The 19031-nt window shown below is 46.9% G+C and overlaps 1 protein-coding gene across 3 annotated transcripts in view; it reads left to right on the forward strand.

The window, feature by feature from the left end:
• The first annotated feature begins 535 nt into the window (after nt 1-535).
• Nucleotides 536-19031, forward strand: part of Eif2d (eukaryotic translation initiation factor 2D) — a 40313-nt gene continuing 21817 nt past the window's right edge. For 2 of the 3 annotated variants that reach the window (XM_085840885.1, XM_021155438.2), the window contains exons 1-14: nt 536-783; nt 1597-1787; nt 2936-3019; nt 3408-3498; nt 4672-4779; nt 6745-6959; nt 7575-7692; nt 9758-9803; nt 10669-10772; nt 10886-11035; nt 11386-11475; nt 12574-12669; nt 14420-14540; nt 17356-17530. In XM_085840885.1, coding sequence (XP_085697011.1) covers nt 728-783; nt 1597-1787; nt 2936-3019; nt 3408-3498; nt 4672-4779; nt 6745-6959; nt 7575-7692; nt 9758-9803; nt 10669-10772; nt 10886-11035; nt 11386-11475; nt 12574-12669; nt 14420-14540; nt 17356-17530 — 1645 coding nt within the window. In that variant the 5' untranslated portion in view covers nt 536-727. Of the gene's footprint in view, nt 784-1596; nt 1788-2935; nt 3020-3407; nt 3499-4671; nt 4780-6744; nt 6960-7574; nt 7693-9757; nt 9804-10668; nt 10773-10885; nt 11036-11385; nt 11476-12573; nt 12670-14419; nt 14541-17355; nt 17531-18329; nt 18871-19031 lie in introns of those variants that run through there. The other variant, XM_021155446.3, reaches the window with a different exon arrangement.

Here is a 19031-nt window from a genome sequence, read left to right on the forward strand (position 1 = left end):
TTTCTCTGAGGGAAGCCCCATCTTTGTTATAGGACTTTGCTACTAGTAGCCTGGGCAAAACCGAATCCAGGGTGGAGTGTATTCCTTGTTGCTGCTATTATTACAGCGTGCAAACTAAACGTCAAGGAGGAAAAAAATCCTAGCTGAAGCCTTTAGTTTGCAATACCATATAAAGATATGGATAAATAAAAGCCTTTAAGCATTTAAAAGCACTTTTAAAAAGAGGGATAATCAGCATTCAATAAAACCTGCAAGTTTAATAAAATATGAATTAAAAAAAATAAAATATGAACTCAGTTCATTTTGTGGACTTGACGCATGTCGAATAGACTGCAAGCAGGCAGTTTCTTCTCAACGCCGTATCTAAAGTGGACGGAGCAGAAAGAATAGAACTAAGACGTTGTTTGCACAACTGGCGTCCCTAACTACAGACACGCAGGCTCCTAGCTACACCCGGTTCCATGTGGAAGACCGGGAGCGGAAGTTCCGGAGTCTGTCCCACCCCTCCCCACCTGGCGCTGCGTCAGTTCCGGGACTAGGGCGGGCCAGCATCAGGGCTAGGGCTGGAAGGAAACGTGCTGGGGTTCCTAGTCCGCTGCTTTTTGGCGCCGAGTCCTCAGCATGGCTGCCTCCAGGGTTGAGGGTCCGGGAGCCGCCACACCTTCGTTTTGTTGACCGCCCCTGGCGTCTGTGCTCTTCTTGTCTTTCCTGAGCTACTCCAGCAGACATGTTCGCTAAGGCCTTTCGGGTCAAGTCCAACACAGCCATCAAGGGCTCGGACAGGTGAGGGAGAGAATACTTTTGCTTAGCCTAGCGAGGCCCCTACACTTGTAGGGCTGCACGTAGAGACCGCAGGGAGCCAAGCAGCGGTGTTAGAAACATTCTTGAGGATAAGGTGTGGGGGTGTCTCTCTTATCTTCCAGCTGGTCTTTTGGACAATAAAGTTGAGTTAGCGTGTACTGGGCTCAAGCTAGGTTTTGTGGAAGATGTAAAATGAGGGAATATAAGTCCTCCATGGAGTTTAGAGTCCATGGGAGAACTCAGATGATGTACCAAAACTAAAAGTATAGGGGGGAAAACGCCTAAACGATTATTCCTGGCCGGAGAGACTGGTGTCAGAGAGATCCGTGCCGTGAGGTGGCAGAGCCTAAGGAAGCTGTGGTAAGGAGAGATGTTAACTCTCCTTTTTCAGTCAGTGTCGTAGACACGGAGAGCTCCGCAGGGATTTTGGAGCCAGCTTTCTCTAGGTATCATTCTTGGTGCCATAGTAGCCTTTTAATGAGAGGTTGACAGATTGCCAACCAGTCTAAGACAGGAGTGGGGACGGCATGTGAGGTCATCTGTGTTTCCAATGACTTTCTAAAGACTTAACTTCGATTGCTTAGTGAAAATAGGTGTTCCGATGGAATAATATGCCCACGAGGTCGTGAGAATAATGAATAGATAATAGGATAAGATAATAAGACAGATAATAGGATTTGGAAAAGCTGAGAAGGGGGCATCATGAACCAGGCAGTCTTTCTTCAGTCTTTATGATTTGTATAGTCATTCTGAATGTATTTATTAATGTCCATCGTGCTGGTGTGCTTTCTGCAGGAGAAAGCTCCGGGCCGATGTGACAGCTGCTTTCCCTGCCCTGGGAACAGATCAGATCTCTGAATTGATACCTGGAAAGGAAGAGCTAAATGTTGTGAAGTTGTATGTTCACAAAGGGGATTCGGTGACTGTGTACACCAGTGGTGGTAACCCCATCCTATTTGAACTGGAGAAAAATTTGTATCCAACAGGTATGGTAACCAGATGAAATGCCCAGACTGCAGTCCTGGTGAAACACGTTATTCTCTGTTTATTTGATGTGGTATTTGTTTTTGTTTTCCCCCATAAACATAACTTTTCAAATGAAATAAACACAGAATTTCCCAATACTATTCCTAAGGTTCTTCTCAGACCTAGTGTTTCCAGAACTGACCTTTTCACCATAAGAGGGATAAAAAACAAAGGAACCCCCATGCCACCCCCCCCCAAAACAAAAACAAAACACATGGAAAAATGGCAGTGCAAAGTTCTGAGAGAAAGTAGCTGGGGTATTGGGAGAATGCTGAAGTGTTGCCAAAGATGGAATTTTAGAGCATGTAAAGAAAATATGGGGGGCTGGTGAGATGGCTCAGTGGTTAAGAGCACTGACTGCTCTTCTGGAGGTCCTGAGTTCAAATCCCAGCAACCACATGGTGGCTCACAACCACCCATAATGAGATCTGAAGGCAGCTACAGTGTACTTATATATAATAAATAAATAAATAAAATCTTAAAAAAAAAAAAAAGAAAGAAAGAAAATATGGCCGGGTGTGGTGGCGCACGCCTTTAATCCCAGCACTCGGGAGGCAGAGGCAGGCGGATTTCTGAGTTTGAGGCCAACCTGGTCTACAGAGTGAGTTCCAGGACAGCCAGGGCTATACAGAGAAACCCTGTCTCGAAAAAAACCAAAAAAAAAAAAAAAAAAAAAAAAGAAAGAAAATATGGCGGAAACCATCTGTAAAAGGCCTTTTCGTAACAGTGGAGAAAATGTACGCTCAGGACTAAGCAGTGTCAGTCCCACACTTCCCCCAAGCTGCTTCATAGTGAGTTTTCCTAGTAAGAGTCTCTCTCTCTCTCTCTCTCTCTCTCTCTCTCTCTCTCTCTTTGTTTCAAGACAGGGTTTCTCTGTGTAGCCCTGGCTGTCCTGGAACTAACTCTGTAGACCAGGCTGGCCTCAAACTGAGAAATCCGCCTGCCTCTGCCTCTCGAGTGCTGGGATCAAAGGTGTGTGCCACCACTGCCCGGCATGTTTTGTTTTTCTTTCTGAATTCTAATTAAAGTGAGCACAGTGCTTGGCATTTCTAGATCTCCAGCAGGGAGTGTTGGTTAATAAGTGTTTCCTGGGTCTCTTTTGGTACAGTGTACACATTGTGGTCCTATCCAGATATTCTACCAACTTTTATAACATGGCCTCTGGTGTTGGAAAAACTGATCGGGGGAGCAGGTAAGAGAATTTTTCTATATTCCAGTTATTGCTTGAAATCTCTTCAGTAATTATCTGCCACCTTATAAGGCTACTCATTTCTTGTGTTCTTATGTAAAACTGTATCCACTTCTAGTGTGTATGTGTTTGTGTTATTCTTCCAATGTTTCTGAGTTTTCTGGACATCTCTGATTCTCAGTCTGTGATCTGCCCCGTGCTGGACTTTAAATCATTCAGGAACTTTAGCATGTCGAACTTGGTGCTCTCATTTGTGAGACCTGAAATGGAGGGTTGATTCTCAAGTTGCCATGTTCACCATGAATAATGTAATTGATACATGTTTCTTTGTCACATGTATGATAAAGTTAAAAATGAAAATGACATTAAGTTCTATTTTTATTTGCTACAGATTTGATGCTGCCAGGGGTAGTGGTGCCCCCTACTGGTCTTCCTCAAGTACAGCAAGGCGACCTCTGTGCCATTGCCTTGGTGGGGAACAGGTACTGTGTCAGACTTTTGTGTGGGATGTGTGTGTGTGTGTGTGTGGTGAACAGAGGTACAAGGGAGGAAAATGACCACTTCCAAAGCACATAGACCAAGAACTGAAAGAAAAAATAGTTTCTCTGGAGCAGATAGTGGGCCCTTAGTGGCTGGCACCAACCTGTGGAGAGGCTACAAATCTGATAAGCATAAGATGTTTGTTGCTGCTAAATATTTAAAACTTACTTTAGAGATAACTTTAGATTTATAGAAGAATGTAAGAGAGAGTGCAGTCTGGTACACATCAGGATTTCCAGCATTCTGCAGTGCCCACATCTTATGGGACCCATCGTAGTTACCACAGCTAAGGAGTGTTTTCCTGTCCTAAACTGGGACGATGCTGGGACATACACAAGCTTTTCTTGGTCTGGTTGTTGTTTTGTTTTGTTGTGAGTACTTTTTCCATTAAAGGCTCCAGTCTACATGCAGTACCACAGTGTGCTTAGCTGTTTCTTTTTTTCTTTTTTCTTTTTTTATTAGGTTTTTTCTTCATTTACATTTCCAGTGCTATCCCAAAAGTCCCCCATTCCCCCCCACCCCCCCACTTCCCTCCCACTCCCACTTCTTGGCCCTGGCATTCCCCTGTACTGAGGCATATAAAGTTTGCAAGACCAATGGGCCTCTCTTTCCAAAGATGGCCGACTAGGCCATCTTCTGATACATATGCAGCTAGAGACACGAGCTCTGGGGGTACTGGTTAGTTCATATTGTTGTTCCTCCTATAGAATTGCAGACCCCTTTAGCTCCTTGGGTACTTTCTCTAGCTCCTCCATTGGGGGCCCTGTGATCCATCCAATATCTGACTGTGAACATCCACTTCTGTGTTTGCTAGGCCCAAGAATAGCCTCACAAGAGACGGCTAGCTGTTTCTTTTTAGTGTCTTTTTGTAGACCAGGCTGGCCTCTAACTCAGAAATCCGCCTGGCTCTGCCTCTGAGTGCTGGGATTAAAGGCGTGCCCACCACGCCCAACTGCTGCTGCTTTTTTATATCAGGGCCTCATGCTTGCTAGAGGGAAACTGTTCCCCCTCTGAACTGAACGGGTCCCCAGCTTCCACTGCTCCTTTTAAAAGAGAAGCCAAGAGTCATTGTACAGACATTTCTGCCTGACCCTTATTCCTGCCTTCCGCCCTAGAGCGCCCGTTGCAATTGGAGTGGCCGCCATGTCCACAGCTCAGATGCTGGCTTCAGGCCTGAAGGGAAAAGGTGTCTCTGTGCTCCACACTTATCAGGACCACTTGTGGTGAGTGCATTGTTCCTTCTGTTTACAGAGGATGAGGTGGGGTGGGGGATGGGGAGCATGGATGGAGAGAAAATGAACCTGAGATTCAGAAGTGCAAGCATGTGTCCAGGTGCGTTCTCCTGCTACTTGTGAACTCCAGACTGCCATCTGTTTGCCAATTGTGGGGGGAAATACATTTTTATTTGTCCAGACAAGAATCTAGAGGCAACTTGGTTCTCTTCTAGGCCTGGAATTGTCCCGACAATTGCCCACCGAGGCTTAGGAATGTTTTTCCCTGCCTTGCGCTGTGGTGATGTCCATATAGTGCTATGTCCATTATATACATTTCATTTGGTCCTGAGGCAAGTGCTTCTGAGCCCAGATCAGTTGTCAGGCAGAGATGATAACTGATTACTTCATGCTGTCCAAGTATCATGTCTTAGGAGTCTCATTATGGAACACACATTCTGGCTAGAACAATGCATATGCTATGCCTACAGTCCTAGCACTCAGGAAGTTCACACCAGCAGTTCTCTAGTTTCAGGTCAGGTCAGCCTGAACAATGTAATGAGACCTTATCTCAACCTTCCCCTCCCCTTAGCCACTCCCTACCCCCTGAAAAAACAAAACAAAACAAAACCAAAAACAAAAAAAAAACCCCAAAACCCAAAAAATGTAGGCCTACTGCTTTTGAGAAAAACATGTATTGTTTGAGAAAGGTGACCTTAACCAGACAAGAAGCGCTGAAACGGATTGTTATAGCTAGATTATACTTTCTGAAGTGAGGAATCCTGTCAGTAGCTTCCAGCCACCAACCCCCACTGCTCAGTACAGCTTGTACATACTATTAAAACTATTAATAAGCCTCACTCACTACAGCTATTTGTCAAACTGACAGTAATGTTTAACTGACGTAATTGTGGGCAAAGGACATGAACTTTACTGTGTGCTCTGCTCTGTGGCATCACAGTTTTTCCTGTCTTAAGGTTGAGGAGTATGCCATGATAGTCTTGACTCTGCACATTAGATTGCATTTCTTTGAACACAGAGTCTATGGGTTTTAGAGTTTAGGTATTTGTATTGTGTTAAATAGACTAAACCCTGAGTTTATATTTCATCAAAGTGGTAGAATCTAATCATACCCCTTTCCCTCTCCTCCCCTCCCTTTGTCTCCCTTCTCTTCCCCTTCCTTCTTTCCTCCCTCCCTTCCCCCCCTCCCCCCTCCTTCCCTCCCTCCCCCTCTCTTTCATATAGCCCAGGTTAGCCCCAAATTCACTATGTAGCCAAGGATGTTTGAACTCCTGGTCTTCCTGCCTTCTGCTGAGAACTAGGATTCCAGGCATGCACCACCACACCTGGTTCTTGTGTTTTGTGTTTTTTAGTCAGGGTTTCTCTGTGTAGCTCTGGCTATCCTGGAACTTGCTTTGTAGGCCAGGCTGGCCTTGAATTCACAGAGATCTGCCTGCCTCTGCCTCTCTGCCTCTCTGCCTCTGCCTCTGCGTGCTAGGGTTAAAGACATGCACCATCACCACCCAGCTCATATTTAACTCATGGTGGTTTACTAGTTTTTGCTCTAATGAAGGAAACATTTTTAGAGGTTTATCTTTAACTGCTTTCTTTTTCCTTTATCTGTTATATTGAGAATTGACTCGGGATGTTGCCAGTTAGCAAACACTTTACAGCTAGGCTCTTGAGAGAGAGAGAGAGAGAGAGAGAGAGAGAGAGAGAGAGTGTTTGTGTGTATGTTGGAAGCAGCTAGCCTGGACTCTGCAGAGGACAACTAGCCTGGGCACATTGCAGAGCAGAGGCCTTTTCTGGGCTCAGAATAATTGAGTAGAGCTGAGATGAGCACACATAGCTTGGCTGCCCAGGATTCTTCTGCTTGTTGGCTCTACTGACTTTAACCACCTGACTTGACTCTGCCCTGACAGGGTAGGGCGAGTATTGTAGCTACTGCTTGGTGTTTCTGACATCAGATTTTTCCAGGAGATCTGGAGACAAGTCCTCTCCACCTGCCATTGCCCCACTGGACCCCACAGATAGCTGTGGAGAAAAGGTGCACCTTGGTCTGCAGGGAACCCTGAGGAGCCTGACCCTGGATGGAGAGGAGGAGAACGGTCAGGTTCCTCTCCCAGAAGCCTCTGAGGACACCAGCTCCAGGGCCCCGAGCCAGGATTCCTTGGACGGCAAGCCCCTTCAGGGTATGGCTTAGGGGTAGAAAGCCCTTGTCTATCTTTCATATTAGAATGGCATTGCTGTTCTTGGAGAGGAGGGCAGAACCCTTCTTTGGGTGTGCAGTAGTTCTGTACTTCTTCCATAAATCATGCCCCTAAGAGCCTGCCTGCCTGCCTGTCTTTCTGCCATTTGGATAGTTTCCGCTCTGAGCCCCTCAGGCTTCTGGTCCTAACTTCTCGGCATGAGTGTGGCACTGTGGATTTGGTCCTTCCCGTGGGGCTTCCCTTAGAGGATCAGTGCTCAAGAGTCGGGAAGAGGCCCAGCGAGATGGCTCAATAGGCAGCAGGTAAAAGCAGCAGGTGCATGCCTGACTACCTGAGTTCAATTCCCCAGAGCTAACCCATGGAGGAAGGAGCGGAGCGCTGACTCCGGAAGCCCATCTTCAGACTGCCACACACACTACACACGTAAAAATCTGCAACCTGGGAGCTTTGATGTTAAGCGTAGGTGATGAGAGGGGCCAGGGAGTCTGCCGTGTGCCCCAGGCAGTGTGCGAGTAGATGATGAGAGGGGCCAGAGAGTCTGCAGTGTGCCCCAGGCAGTGTGCGGGCCTCAGGAAGGGTGTGGTTCTTTCCTTGCAGAACAAATGGATGATCTGTTACTGCAGTGCTTCCTGCATGCCCTGAAGAGTCGAGTCAAGAAAGCTGACCTCCCGCTGCTCACCAGCACATTCCTTGGCAGTCACATGTTCTCCTGCTGGTAGGAAGGCACTGCTGGGTGGGGGCTTCAAAAGCAGTCTCACTGTTGTTCTTGGTGGTAAAGGAAGGCCGGGTGGTGGAAGATGGCTGAGTGACATGCTGTGGGAAGGGCAGAGCAGAAAGTCAGTCTGGCAAGTAAATTAGGTTCTTGGCTTTAAAATCTTCAATTTTATCCAGCGAAAGGATCCTTAGATTAAAATTCTCAAGATCCTCTGACTGCTCATCCTGCTGAGGTGATTCTGAGCTCTCTCTTATGAATTAGGTACCTACAAGAGTCCCCAAACAGCCTTTATCAAGAAGCTTTCTGTACCACTCCACCCTTCCTGGGAGGAGAGTAGGTATGCAACCTACCCCACTGAGAGTGTAGCCACCAGGAAAGGGAGTGTTGACTTTGAAGGTGGAGCCAGTCAGGTTCAGCTCCCACCTCAGCATATTTAACTAAGACAGATTTCACGTAGTCGCAGCCTGACCTATACCAAGCACCTGTCGATACCGTAAGGTGCTGTAAGGGTCTTTTCTGAATACCCCACAACCTGGTCCTGTGGCTCAGGCCTATAATCGAAAGTCTAAGGTAAGATAGAAAGAAGTGAATCTAAAGGCTGACATGAGCTGTTGAGTGAGCATCATCGAGAATTTGCCTTTAACATGAATGAGATGGCTCAACAGTTAGAGCACTGGCTGCTCTTCTAGATGTCCTGTCCTGATTTCAATTCCCAGCAACCACATGGTGGCTCACAACCACCTGTAATGGGATCTGATGCCCTCTTCTGGTGTATCTGAAGACAGCTAGCTACAATGTACTCATTTAAATAAAGTAAATTTAAAAACTTTTTCAAAATGAGTGAATGAATGAATGAAAGCACCCAGTGGCTCTGCCTTTTAAATAAATAGATAAGCCAGCAAACAACCGAAGCCACTCCCAGCCCTCACAGCCTGCTCTGCTTTACAGCATGTGGTGTGCTTTTTCACACTCTTCTGGCTGGTTTTTTTTTTGTTGTTGTTTTTTGAGACAGGGTCTCTCTGTGTAGCCCTGGCTGTCCTGGAACTCACTTTGTAGACCAGGCTGGCCTCCAACTCAGAAATCCGCCTGCCTCTGCCTCCCAAGTGCTGAGAGATTAAAGGCGTGTGCCACCAGGCCCGGCGACTCTTCTGTTTTTGAAAGTGGTAATTAATCCAATCTCTCACTGTCTACACCTGGCCTTTAAGGCACCCAGGTCAGTGGTGCAGTGGGATCCTTGGCATTTTGTCTTGTCCACAATGGGTTACAAGTGACTTGGAAATGGGCTTCCAGAACTTTCTCTTAGGCAGGTCTTGAGTGGGTTCCAGGATGGTCTCCCTGACAGTCCCACTGCTACTGACTGTTAAGTTTTAAGAGAAAATGTAAGTCTTGAGGAGAGAGAGAAATCACAGCTTTCATTAGGAACCTCTGTCCCCAGCTACTCTAAAACTGCTTTTATGGCAGGCATCAGTAGACTGTTTCTGTGAAGAGGCAAACAGTAAATAATTGAGTTTTTCAGGCCATTGTGGTTGCTGTTTCAAGGACTGATGTGACTAAAGACAACAGGTAGTGTGTGGCTGGGCTAGTAGGCTCCAGAGTGCAGTTGGATGAACTCTGGTATAGCCTTGGCTTCCCTTCCCTTGGGGTGAGCTTGCTCTTGGTAAGGCTCACTTTGAAGTGGAACTTGTGAGGCCATATGAGATTCTCTGGTGTGAGGGGACTCTACAGCTGTCTGTTCACAGTGGCCACTAATCACATGTGGCAAATGACATTTAAATTACAGTTCAGTTCCCCGATCACAGTAGGCATTTCAAGTGTTTCATGGTCACATGGATGGCTAGTGGCTGCCATATTAGACAGAGATGCTCCATTACCACAAAAGTGCTATCGGAGAGTTCTGACTCACAGTAGCCTGTCATCCCTGGCTGTCTCTGATAGGCAACTGGGTAGAGAGCTCTAGAATGGTGGACTCTTTTGGTCTATGGGGGTGGGGTGGGGACAGCCTGAGAAGGTCACTTTGTGTCAGGCAGGTACCAAAACTTCTAACTTGCCTTTTTATCTGTTCTAGTCCTGAAGGACAGCAACTGGATATAAAGAAGTCAAGCTATAAAAAGGTAAGTGCCCGCACCTTCTTTGCAGGTCTACAGTCATGTAGGAATACATGTGATGTAAGATGGATATGGGAAGCCTTGTAGACGGGGCTCAAGCTAGAACTTATAAGCCTCGTGATTTTTGGTGTAATGGGAAATAATGAAACTCTCCTTGGGCCAAAGCACCCACTCCTCTCTCTCCCCTGTGGCTCTTTTCTATCTGATTAGAGTCTGACAGCCTCATCAATTAGTTTAGCAGCTTCTTTTATTTTGAGACAGGGTTTCTCTGTATAGCCCTGGCTGTCCTGGAACTCACTTTGTAGACCAGGTTGGCCTCGATCTCAGAAATCCGCCTGCCTCTGCCTCCCGAGTGCTGGGATTAAAGGCGTGCGCCACCACGCCTGGCTTTTAGCAGCTTCTTTTTTTAAAGTTAATTTTATTTTTAATTATGTGTAGATGTGTGAGTGCTGGTGCCAGAGGAGGCTCCCAGAGCTGGGGTTACAGGCAGTTGTGAGCCACGCAGTATGGGTGCTGGGAAACAGACTTGGGTCCTCTGCAAGAGCAGTGTGAGCTCTTGCCCCCTGAGCGCCCAGGGTGAGCTCTTGACTGCTGAACCCCCAGTGTGACTGCTGAGCCGTCTCTCCAGCCCCCAGGGTAAGCTCTTGCCCACTGAGCCCCCAGGGCGAGCTCTTGACTGCTGAGCCATCTCTCCAGCCCTCTATCTAGTAGCTCCTCAAGTTGCAGGCATGTGTGTAGTCTTTTGGTTCCTAGTCTAATGGGAACCAACTGGGTCACAGTGCTCCAGTCCCCACCTCACAGCAGACCTGGCCCTCCTAGGTGCTCCATGGGCAGGGTCAGTGAAGTCCCCTATACTGGCCTCTCTTCCCAGCTCTCTAAGTTCCTGCAGCACATGCAGCAGGAGCAGATTGTCCAGGTCAAGGAGCTGAGCAAAGGGGTGGAGAGCATTGTGGCTGTGGACTGGAGGCACCCGAGGTAAGTGCAGGGCCTGTCACCGCAGCTCAGTTGATTTAAGGGCACTGGGCCACAGACCCGGACTGCCAAGGCACTGGTGTAATGTGTGCTTTTGTTTTCTTTGCTGGGTTCAGGATCACGTCTTTCGTCATCCCCGAGCCTTCCCTGACTTCCCAGACTGTCCAGGAAGTTAGCAGGGAACAGCCCTATCTCCCTCCAGATATAAAATCCCTCTACTGTGTCCCAGCCAACATGACCCAGCTCTTCCTGGAGTCTGGCCACAAGTGAGTTTTGGGGGAGAATCTCTTTTCTCCCTACATGGTCTGCCTGCACTTTCCCTTCCTCTTGAGTAGTGTTTTCCTGTGACTGGCACACCGGCCCTACCCACCTTCCTTCTAAATGCAGTATCACACCTCCCTTCCTGGGGGTGGCTTTGGGGGTTAGGTAAATGAGAGATTAGGCCTCTCAATCTGCAGTTGCATTTCATGTAGCCCTGCTTGCCTCCCTTAGGGAAAGCAGAAAAGGAAGGCAAGAGCCAAGGAAAGTGCCCTGCTAATCAGGGAGTGTGACTGTTTGCAGTTGGACCCCAGGTCCAGCTTGAACTAACTAACCTCTGGCTACTTCTCTCTCCTAGGAAGGGGAGCACCCTTGAGGGCAGTGAGGTCCGAAGGATCATCACGGACTATGCCAAGAGAAACAGACTGGTAGATGCAGACAACAGAAAGTGAGTGACATGAGCATCAGGATGGACTGTTTGGTCGGGACTTCATCTTTACAAACAGACAGTAAAAGATGCAGGGAATGGGCTGGCCAGATAGCTCAGTGAGTAATGGCACTTTCTGCCAAGTCTGACTGGCTCAGTTCAACCCTCAGGACCCACACGGTAGAGAGAACCTACTTCTGCAAATTGTTCCACCTGTACACCTAGCATTGTGCACCTGTACACACAGAGACATATATATATATGTAAGAATTTTAAAATCAAAGGATGGGGAGGAGTCTGGAAAGGAGAACAGACAATTACAGCGGCTTAGAAACAGGCAGATTCAGGGTTTGCAAACCATGGGCTGTTGCCTGAGATGCAGCTCAGTCACACAGTGTCAGCATGGTCCATAAGCTGCATACACACATCTCACATATGTCTGCCCCTGATGTTCAAGTGCATTTGGCTGTTGTCAGGGAAAATTCTACTTTGAAAAAGTATTAAACAAAGTCATTGTGGCTTTTTGCTATGACTTTTCTTTATAAATGGCTATAGATGGCGTGCTACTAGTCCTAAGTTCTTCCTTTAACTATGTGGGTCTCTGGGGTGTTATGTAACGGCTCAGTCCATATATACATTGAGCATACGTTATGGTGATGACCATAATAACGCATCCTTCCTTTCTTCCTTGCTGGCTGGCCTGTTGACTGAATCAAGCCTTGAAAGCTGTGGTCACATAGAAGAAAGAACTGAGCCAAGTGTCCTGCTTCCTGGTTACTCCTTTCCTTTTTTTTTTCTGTTTTTCAGTTTTTTGAGACAGGGTTTCTCTGTGTAGCCCTGGCTGCCCTGGAACTCACTTTGTAGATCAGGCTGGCCTCGAACTCAGAAATCTGCCTGCCTCCTGAGTGCTGGGATCAAAGGCGTGGCCACCATGCCTGGCTGTTACTCCTTTCCATGTGTTCTTCCCCCACTTATCCTCTTTGTCCTCCCATTGGTGGGCTCTCTCTGGTCCCACAGCTCAGTGATTTGGATGGCGCAGAGGGCACAAGTGATGGGTGCTATCACTTTGGTTGCAGTGGTCGAGTCTGAAATTGCCCTAATGCCTCTGTTTCCCTTTAGTCTGGTGAAGTTGGATCCTATCTTATGTGACTGCATCTTAGAGAAAAATGAGCAGCACTTGGTCACGAAGCTCCCATGGGACTGTCTCCTGACCAGGTAACAGGGACCAGGAGTCCCTTTCAACTTTCCTGCACCACTGCCCTTAGCATCTACCACAGAATTTCACAACGGTCCCCACCATCTTTAGCCTGAACCTGTGGCAGAAACCTGAGTGCTTGAGTTCAGCTCTCCAGTACCCTTGTAACAGCCAGCTGTGGCAGGGTCCGTATTAACCACATTGTCTGGGAACAGGGAACAGGGTTCATTCACTTGCCAGCTCAGCTGGGCTGTTGAGCTTCAGGTGCAGTGGCAGATTCTGCCTCAAAACGAGGTACAGGGTGGTTGAGGAACCCAGAATTGACTGGGACTTGACATGTCTGCATCCACAGACATCCACACCAAGTACATACATACCTTCTGCCTATACAAGTCATCACTATTTAAATCTGACTTTCTTTCCATAAACATAGGCTTGTCTAATTCTGATAAGGAGAGCTTTACTGACAGTTTGAGCCATTATGACTTAGAAGAACATGAAAGAGAGAAAAGAAACATTAACTAGAAATAATAAGAATTCAATAAAAGGCACACGCCTTTAATCCCAGCACTTGGAAGGCAGAGGCAGGTAGATTTCTGAGTTCAAGGCCAGCCTGGTCTACAAAGTGAGTTCCAGGACAGCCAGGGCTACACAGAGAAACCCTGTCTTGAAAAACAAAACAAAACAAACAAACAAACAAAAAGAATTCAATAAAAGAATTACTTAGGGCTGGGGAGTTGTCTTCAAAGGAAAGGTTCTTGATACTTTTTTCTGTAGAACTATAGCTGACAATAATTCATATTGAGACCCAGCAAAGTGTGCCAAGTCCATGCAGGTTATCCTGCCACGTGTCTCTCAGTTGTCTAGTAAAGGGTTAGGGTGTTCTGTGCTCTGACGGCCGAGTTGAGCTGGCTTTCTGTTTTTGTGTTTTGTTTTGTTTGTTTGTTTTGAGGCGAGCTCACCACATAGCTTAAGTTGGCCGTGAATCTGTGCCGCGGGGTGCAGGCCTGAGCTGCCGTAGAGTTGAGGGTTCTATGCAGATTCATTATTATTATTACAGATTGCTGGGAGGTGGCTCCGTGGGTGAGGGAGGCATAAACGCCCAAGTGAATCCCAGAACCCAGGTAATCCTAGTCCTCCTATGATTGATGGAGACAGACATAGGATCCCTGGCAGGCAGCTTACGGGTCAGAAAACCTAGTGTCTCCAGCAGAGAAAGCGTAGGGACCATGTTCTAAACAGTGAACGCTGAGGACTGACGGGACTATGTTCTAAACTGTGAACGCTGAGGACGGACTCCTGGGGTGGCTCTTTGACCTCCACTCATGGGTGCACCATGCCATGCAGATGCCTGCACTCATCCACACGCACACACAGACATGCATGCATTCACTTCATACACACACAGACGTAAAGACTGCATTGCTAGAATATGTGACTCATGTGAAGCAGTGTGTGGAGGCTGGAAGCTGGTAGGGAACACTTTGAGAGAAGCAGTAATCTCAGAGTGGGCAGCAGATTCCCAGGAGGTCCAGGTGCGCAAGTCACTGATGTTCCCGTCTCGGAGTCAGTGGATGTCAGCTCTCTGAGGAGCTTTGAGACACTGAGTTCTTTGGTCTGTGGTTCCCCAGGGGGTGTCAGTGCTTGTAACCTGCAGCCGGTTACAAATCCGTGTGCTGCAAAGACTTGCAACCAGTGCTCACGGTTATAGGATGCAGAGAGATGCTGTCTGTTGCCTTCATCTACTTATAACTCAAATTCTCATTTTAGGTGTTTGAAAAATCTGCAGCCTGCCTACCAAGTAACATTTCCTGGCCAGGAACCCATTCTAAAGAAAGGGAAACTCTGTCCAATTGATATCACCCTTGCACTGAAGACCTATAATAAAAAGGTAATTTAAAGTCTACTGGGGCTGGGAGCTGTGCAGCTCAGTCACAGCATCTGCTTAGCCTGTGCTAAAACCTTGGGTTCCACCCCTACCACCACCCTGAAAAGAAAGATCCAGTGTTTGGGAATGGTAGCATAGTTTCCCTGCTAAGGTCTGATTTTCTGATGTGATTGGAGGCTTTGGATTGGAAGAGCATGCTGTGTGCCTGCACTGGTCCTGGGTGAGAGGTGTCATTAAACCACTCCCTCCTGGCTTCTGGAAACTTGTAGTAAGAAACTTGCTAGAGCCTGTTTGAAAAGTGAATACAATTTTAGTGTGGGTTTTTTCCTTGACACTACTTTAGGCCTCTGTCTTACAGTCTGCCTCCTGGGTCTTGCTCATTGAAAACAGCATGTAAACATTGTGTCTTGTGAACATGAAATTGTAGGGAGCAGATTATAGCTGCCCTCAAAACGTGTCGAACACTGTCCTCTGTCTGCATAGCTAGAGGGGAGAGACAGGCAGAAATCCTGTGCGCCCAGGCTTGGGCTCAAAACAGAGAACTTGGCAGAACGCATGGCTCTGGGCTGAGGCTTTGGAATTCCAATGTGGCCCTTTCTCATTTCTTGAGCTTGAGCACCGTCTTGAACTTTCTAGAGCCTCAGTTTCCTTCTGTGAAGACCGGAGGTAGTACTTGCCGTGTGAGTTACGTCAGTGGTCAAATGAAGGCTGTGTGTAGGCTAAGCACTTAGCAGGATGTGGCCCCTAAAGGAGAACCATGCATGTTAATCTTGCTTAGCAACAATCCCAGGCCAGACATTATACCAAATGCTCTTGTGTATCTAGAGACTGAATGTTTTATTCATAGTAGAACTGTCCAAAACTGGAGTTGGTGTCTCATAAAATGATGCATTGCTTTCTGGAGGTCTGAAAGTGAAGGTTTTTTGTTTGTTTTTTGTTTTTTTTTGGCTTGAGGAGTTTTTTTGACCACTTGTTGGGGAAGATGCAGTCAGGGTCTCATGCATCAGTGAGGAGACTGGCTTTCTGTTTTTGTTTTGTTTGTTTGTTTGTTTTTTGTTTTTTGTTTTTTTTTTGTTTTGTTTTTTTGATTTATTTATTTTATTTTATGTGAGTACACTGTAGCTGTCTTCAGACACTCCAGAAGAGGGCATCAGATCTTGTTACAGATGGTTGTGAGCCACCATGTGGTTGCTGGGATTTGAACTCAGGACCTTCAGAAGAGCAGTCGGTGCTCTTAACCACTGAGCCATCTCACCAGCCCTTGTTTTGTTTTTTGAGACAGGGTTTCTCTGTGTAGCCCTGGCTGTCCTGGAACTCACTTTGTAGACCAGGCTGGCCTCGAACTCAGAAATCCACCTGCCTCTGCCTCCCAAGTGCTGGGATTAAGGGGGTGAGCCACCACTGCCCGGCTGGATTGTGTTTTTTATTACTATTTTTATAAAGGATTTATTAATTTCTATTTTGTGTCTGTGGGTTTTTTATCTGCATGTGTGTCTGGATACCACATGTATGCAGTTTCCATAGAGGCCAGAGAGGGTATCAGATCCCTCAGAACTGGAGTTAAAAGGTTGTGGGCTGCCCTGTGGGTCCTGGGAATTGAATGAAGTTAAAATCCTGTGGAAGAGCAGCAAGTGCTGATAACCTCTGAGCCACCTCTGACCCTGAGTGTGATCTTTAAACAGCATCAATGCTTTCCTTTTTTGTCCCGATGTCACACTTCTTATTTGTTGCTAATAACGGAAAAGGGCCATGTTGTTGACTAGCTATGTGATCTTAAGGGACTGTTGTCAGGTACAAAACATTTTATTATCATTCTCATCACCATTGTCATCACCATTATTAGGGTTGGGGAGGGGCGGCGTGCATGCTTCAGTGCATGTGTGGAAGTCAGAGGCCAACTTGGTGGAGTTGCTTCTCTCCATCTTCCTTTATGTGGGTCCCAGGCACTGCGTTCAGGTCGCCAGGCTTGTGCAACAAGCACCTTTACCCACAGAGCCATCTCCCCAGCCGTCAGTTTCTTTTTCAGGTGAGGTAATAGTTTTGCTTTTATGTTTAAAACAGTCCTTATTTCACACAGCCTGGTGGTACCTGCCTCTAATCCAAGCATCCAGGAAGCAAAGGCAGGGAAACCCCGGAGTTATACACCAGCCTGGTCTATAAGAGAGTTTGAAGCCAGTCAGAGAGGCTTAGTTGAGACTCTGTCTTTAAAAACAAAAAGGAAGTCCTTAGCCTTTGGAGATACATACTGAAATATCTGTATATGAAATGATTGTAAGTGTAGGATTTGTTATAAAATTGTGTAGGAGTTAGGAGTAGATGGGTGTGAGTAAACTCAGACTGTCCGTGAGCTCACAACTGTTGAGATTGGGAATGGGTGTGTATTCCATCCCACTGTTGTGCCGCCTCTAACAGTGAAACTAGGTCTCCTAATATAGCCTTGGCTGGTCTAGAACTTGTTATGCAGACGAGGCTGTCCTCAAACTCTAACTCACTGAGCTCCGTCTGCCGCTGCCTCCTAAGTGCTGGGATTGAATGTGTATATCGTCATGCTTGGCACCATACTATTTTACTTATATTTTAAATTCTCCATGGCTAAAAACCCTTAAATATATGTCATAGGTAAGATAGAATATCTGCTAACACAAATATTGAACGAGGTAGATCATTTTAGAAACATGAAAGTATAAACTATTTGGACAGAAAGGTACCAGAGTTCCAGGGATTGAGAACCATCGTGGAATATGGGTGAAGTGGCTGCCAAAAGGTCCTTAGAGTTGAGAACATACCACAACACCCATTGTCAGCTTCCTGTCCTTAGGTGACTGTGGTCCGGAACTTGGAGACTTATGGTCTAGATCCGTGCTCAGTGGCCGCCATTCTCCAGCAGCGATGTCAGGCAAGCACCATCGTTTCTCCTGCCCCTGGGGCCAAAGACAGTCTGCAGGTGCAGGTCCAGGGAAACCAGATCCACCACCTTGGCCAGCTACTGCTTGGTGAGTAGCCCTTCTGAGAAGGCACATTAGGTGGCTTAGCAACGCTCTTGCCTCTGACTCACTTGAGTCTGACCATCCTAACTGTGCCTATATAGTCTTTATAGTGGGTCTACTTCACAGTGGTGCAAGAGATAGACATTCCATAGAAACTGTACTTCAGGTTTTCTTTTCCAGAACTAGCATTGGCTAGATAGTCCGATGAAATGCTAGGTAGCAGCAGCAAGAGTGTCTCCCCACCCCCACCCCACCAGTCATGTGACTGTAGTGGAGAAACAAGCAGACCACCACATTATGCTGAGCACTTAGCTAAAGTGTACCCCTCTTGGCTGGATTATGTGCCTTCTCAATTCACCACATTTTTTTCTCTCTATCTTTTAATTAAAGTAATTTTATCTGCACATGGGTGTTTTACTTGCATGTATGTCTGTGCACCTTGTGTGTGCCTGGTGCCCTCAGAGGGCAGAAGAGGGCGTCAGATCCCCTGAAACTGGAGTTTTAGATGTTAGCTGCAGTTGTGAGCTAACAGGTGGATTCTGGGACTTGAACCTAGATCCTCTGGAAGGACAGTAAATGCTCTCAACTGCTGAGCCATCTCTCTAGCTCCTATTTCCAACTTACAGTGGGTGTATAATGGGACATGACCTCATCAAGGAGCAATGCCTATGCATTCCTGTGTACACAGACACACGAGTTTGTAGCAGTGAGCAGATGAGACCAGTGTTTGCACCAAAGCTCTCAGAATCACTGTTCTCCGGCAGCGCACATATTCTTAGCTTTCCTTCTGATCTTGCCTTTCTAGAAATCATGTGGTGAGCCCGGCAGTGCCTGGAACTCAGCGGTGCTGTGACAGGGGTCCCTTTGCTTGTAACTATGCTGCAGGACTGTTGCCTGTATTGCAGATGGGAAAGCTGAGGTCCAGCGAAACTCAGTACCTTGCCTGGAACTCACCTAAATCTTGAGTACTGTAGCTGGGCTCCGAATCTTTTTATTCTTTAGAGCCAAAATTCTTTAGATTCCCTCTGGGTCTTTAGCCTCTTCTTTGTCCTTCATTTAAGTCCTCCAAAGTTCTGCCTTAGTCAGCTTTCTAAAGTAAATATAATCTTGTCACTCTCCCTGTAGAGCCTTTGTGTCTTATTTGTGCCTTCAGGAACAAGCCCCTCCTAGCCTGCCTTGTTTTTCCTGCAGGCTCTCTCCCTCCTCCTTACACATCCTAACGCTGCTCCAGCTAGTTTCCTACTGTTCACAAATACCCCGGGCACTTGCCATCTCCCTGCTTTTGCCTGCTGTCCCCTTGCCTTGTGTGCCTCATAGCCCTGGTCTTGTCTGTCCTCACAGGCTCACTGGCTCAATTCAGGGGTAATGCCCATTTCCCTTTGACAGTGGCAAAACTTACCAGCATTAGTGCTTCTCGATTGTGTTGATGTTTCTGATTAGTGTCTAATCAGACACTAATTTTTTTCTGTAATGTCTGAACCCTCTGCAAAATAGAACGTGAGATAGA

The sequence above is a fragment of the Mus caroli genome, unplaced genomic scaffold, assembly GCF_978045245.1.
Source record: "Mus caroli unplaced genomic scaffold, Mus_caroli_1 scaffold_1, whole genome shotgun sequence".
NCBI classification, from domain to species: Eukaryota; Metazoa; Chordata; class Mammalia; order Rodentia; family Muridae; genus Mus; species Mus caroli.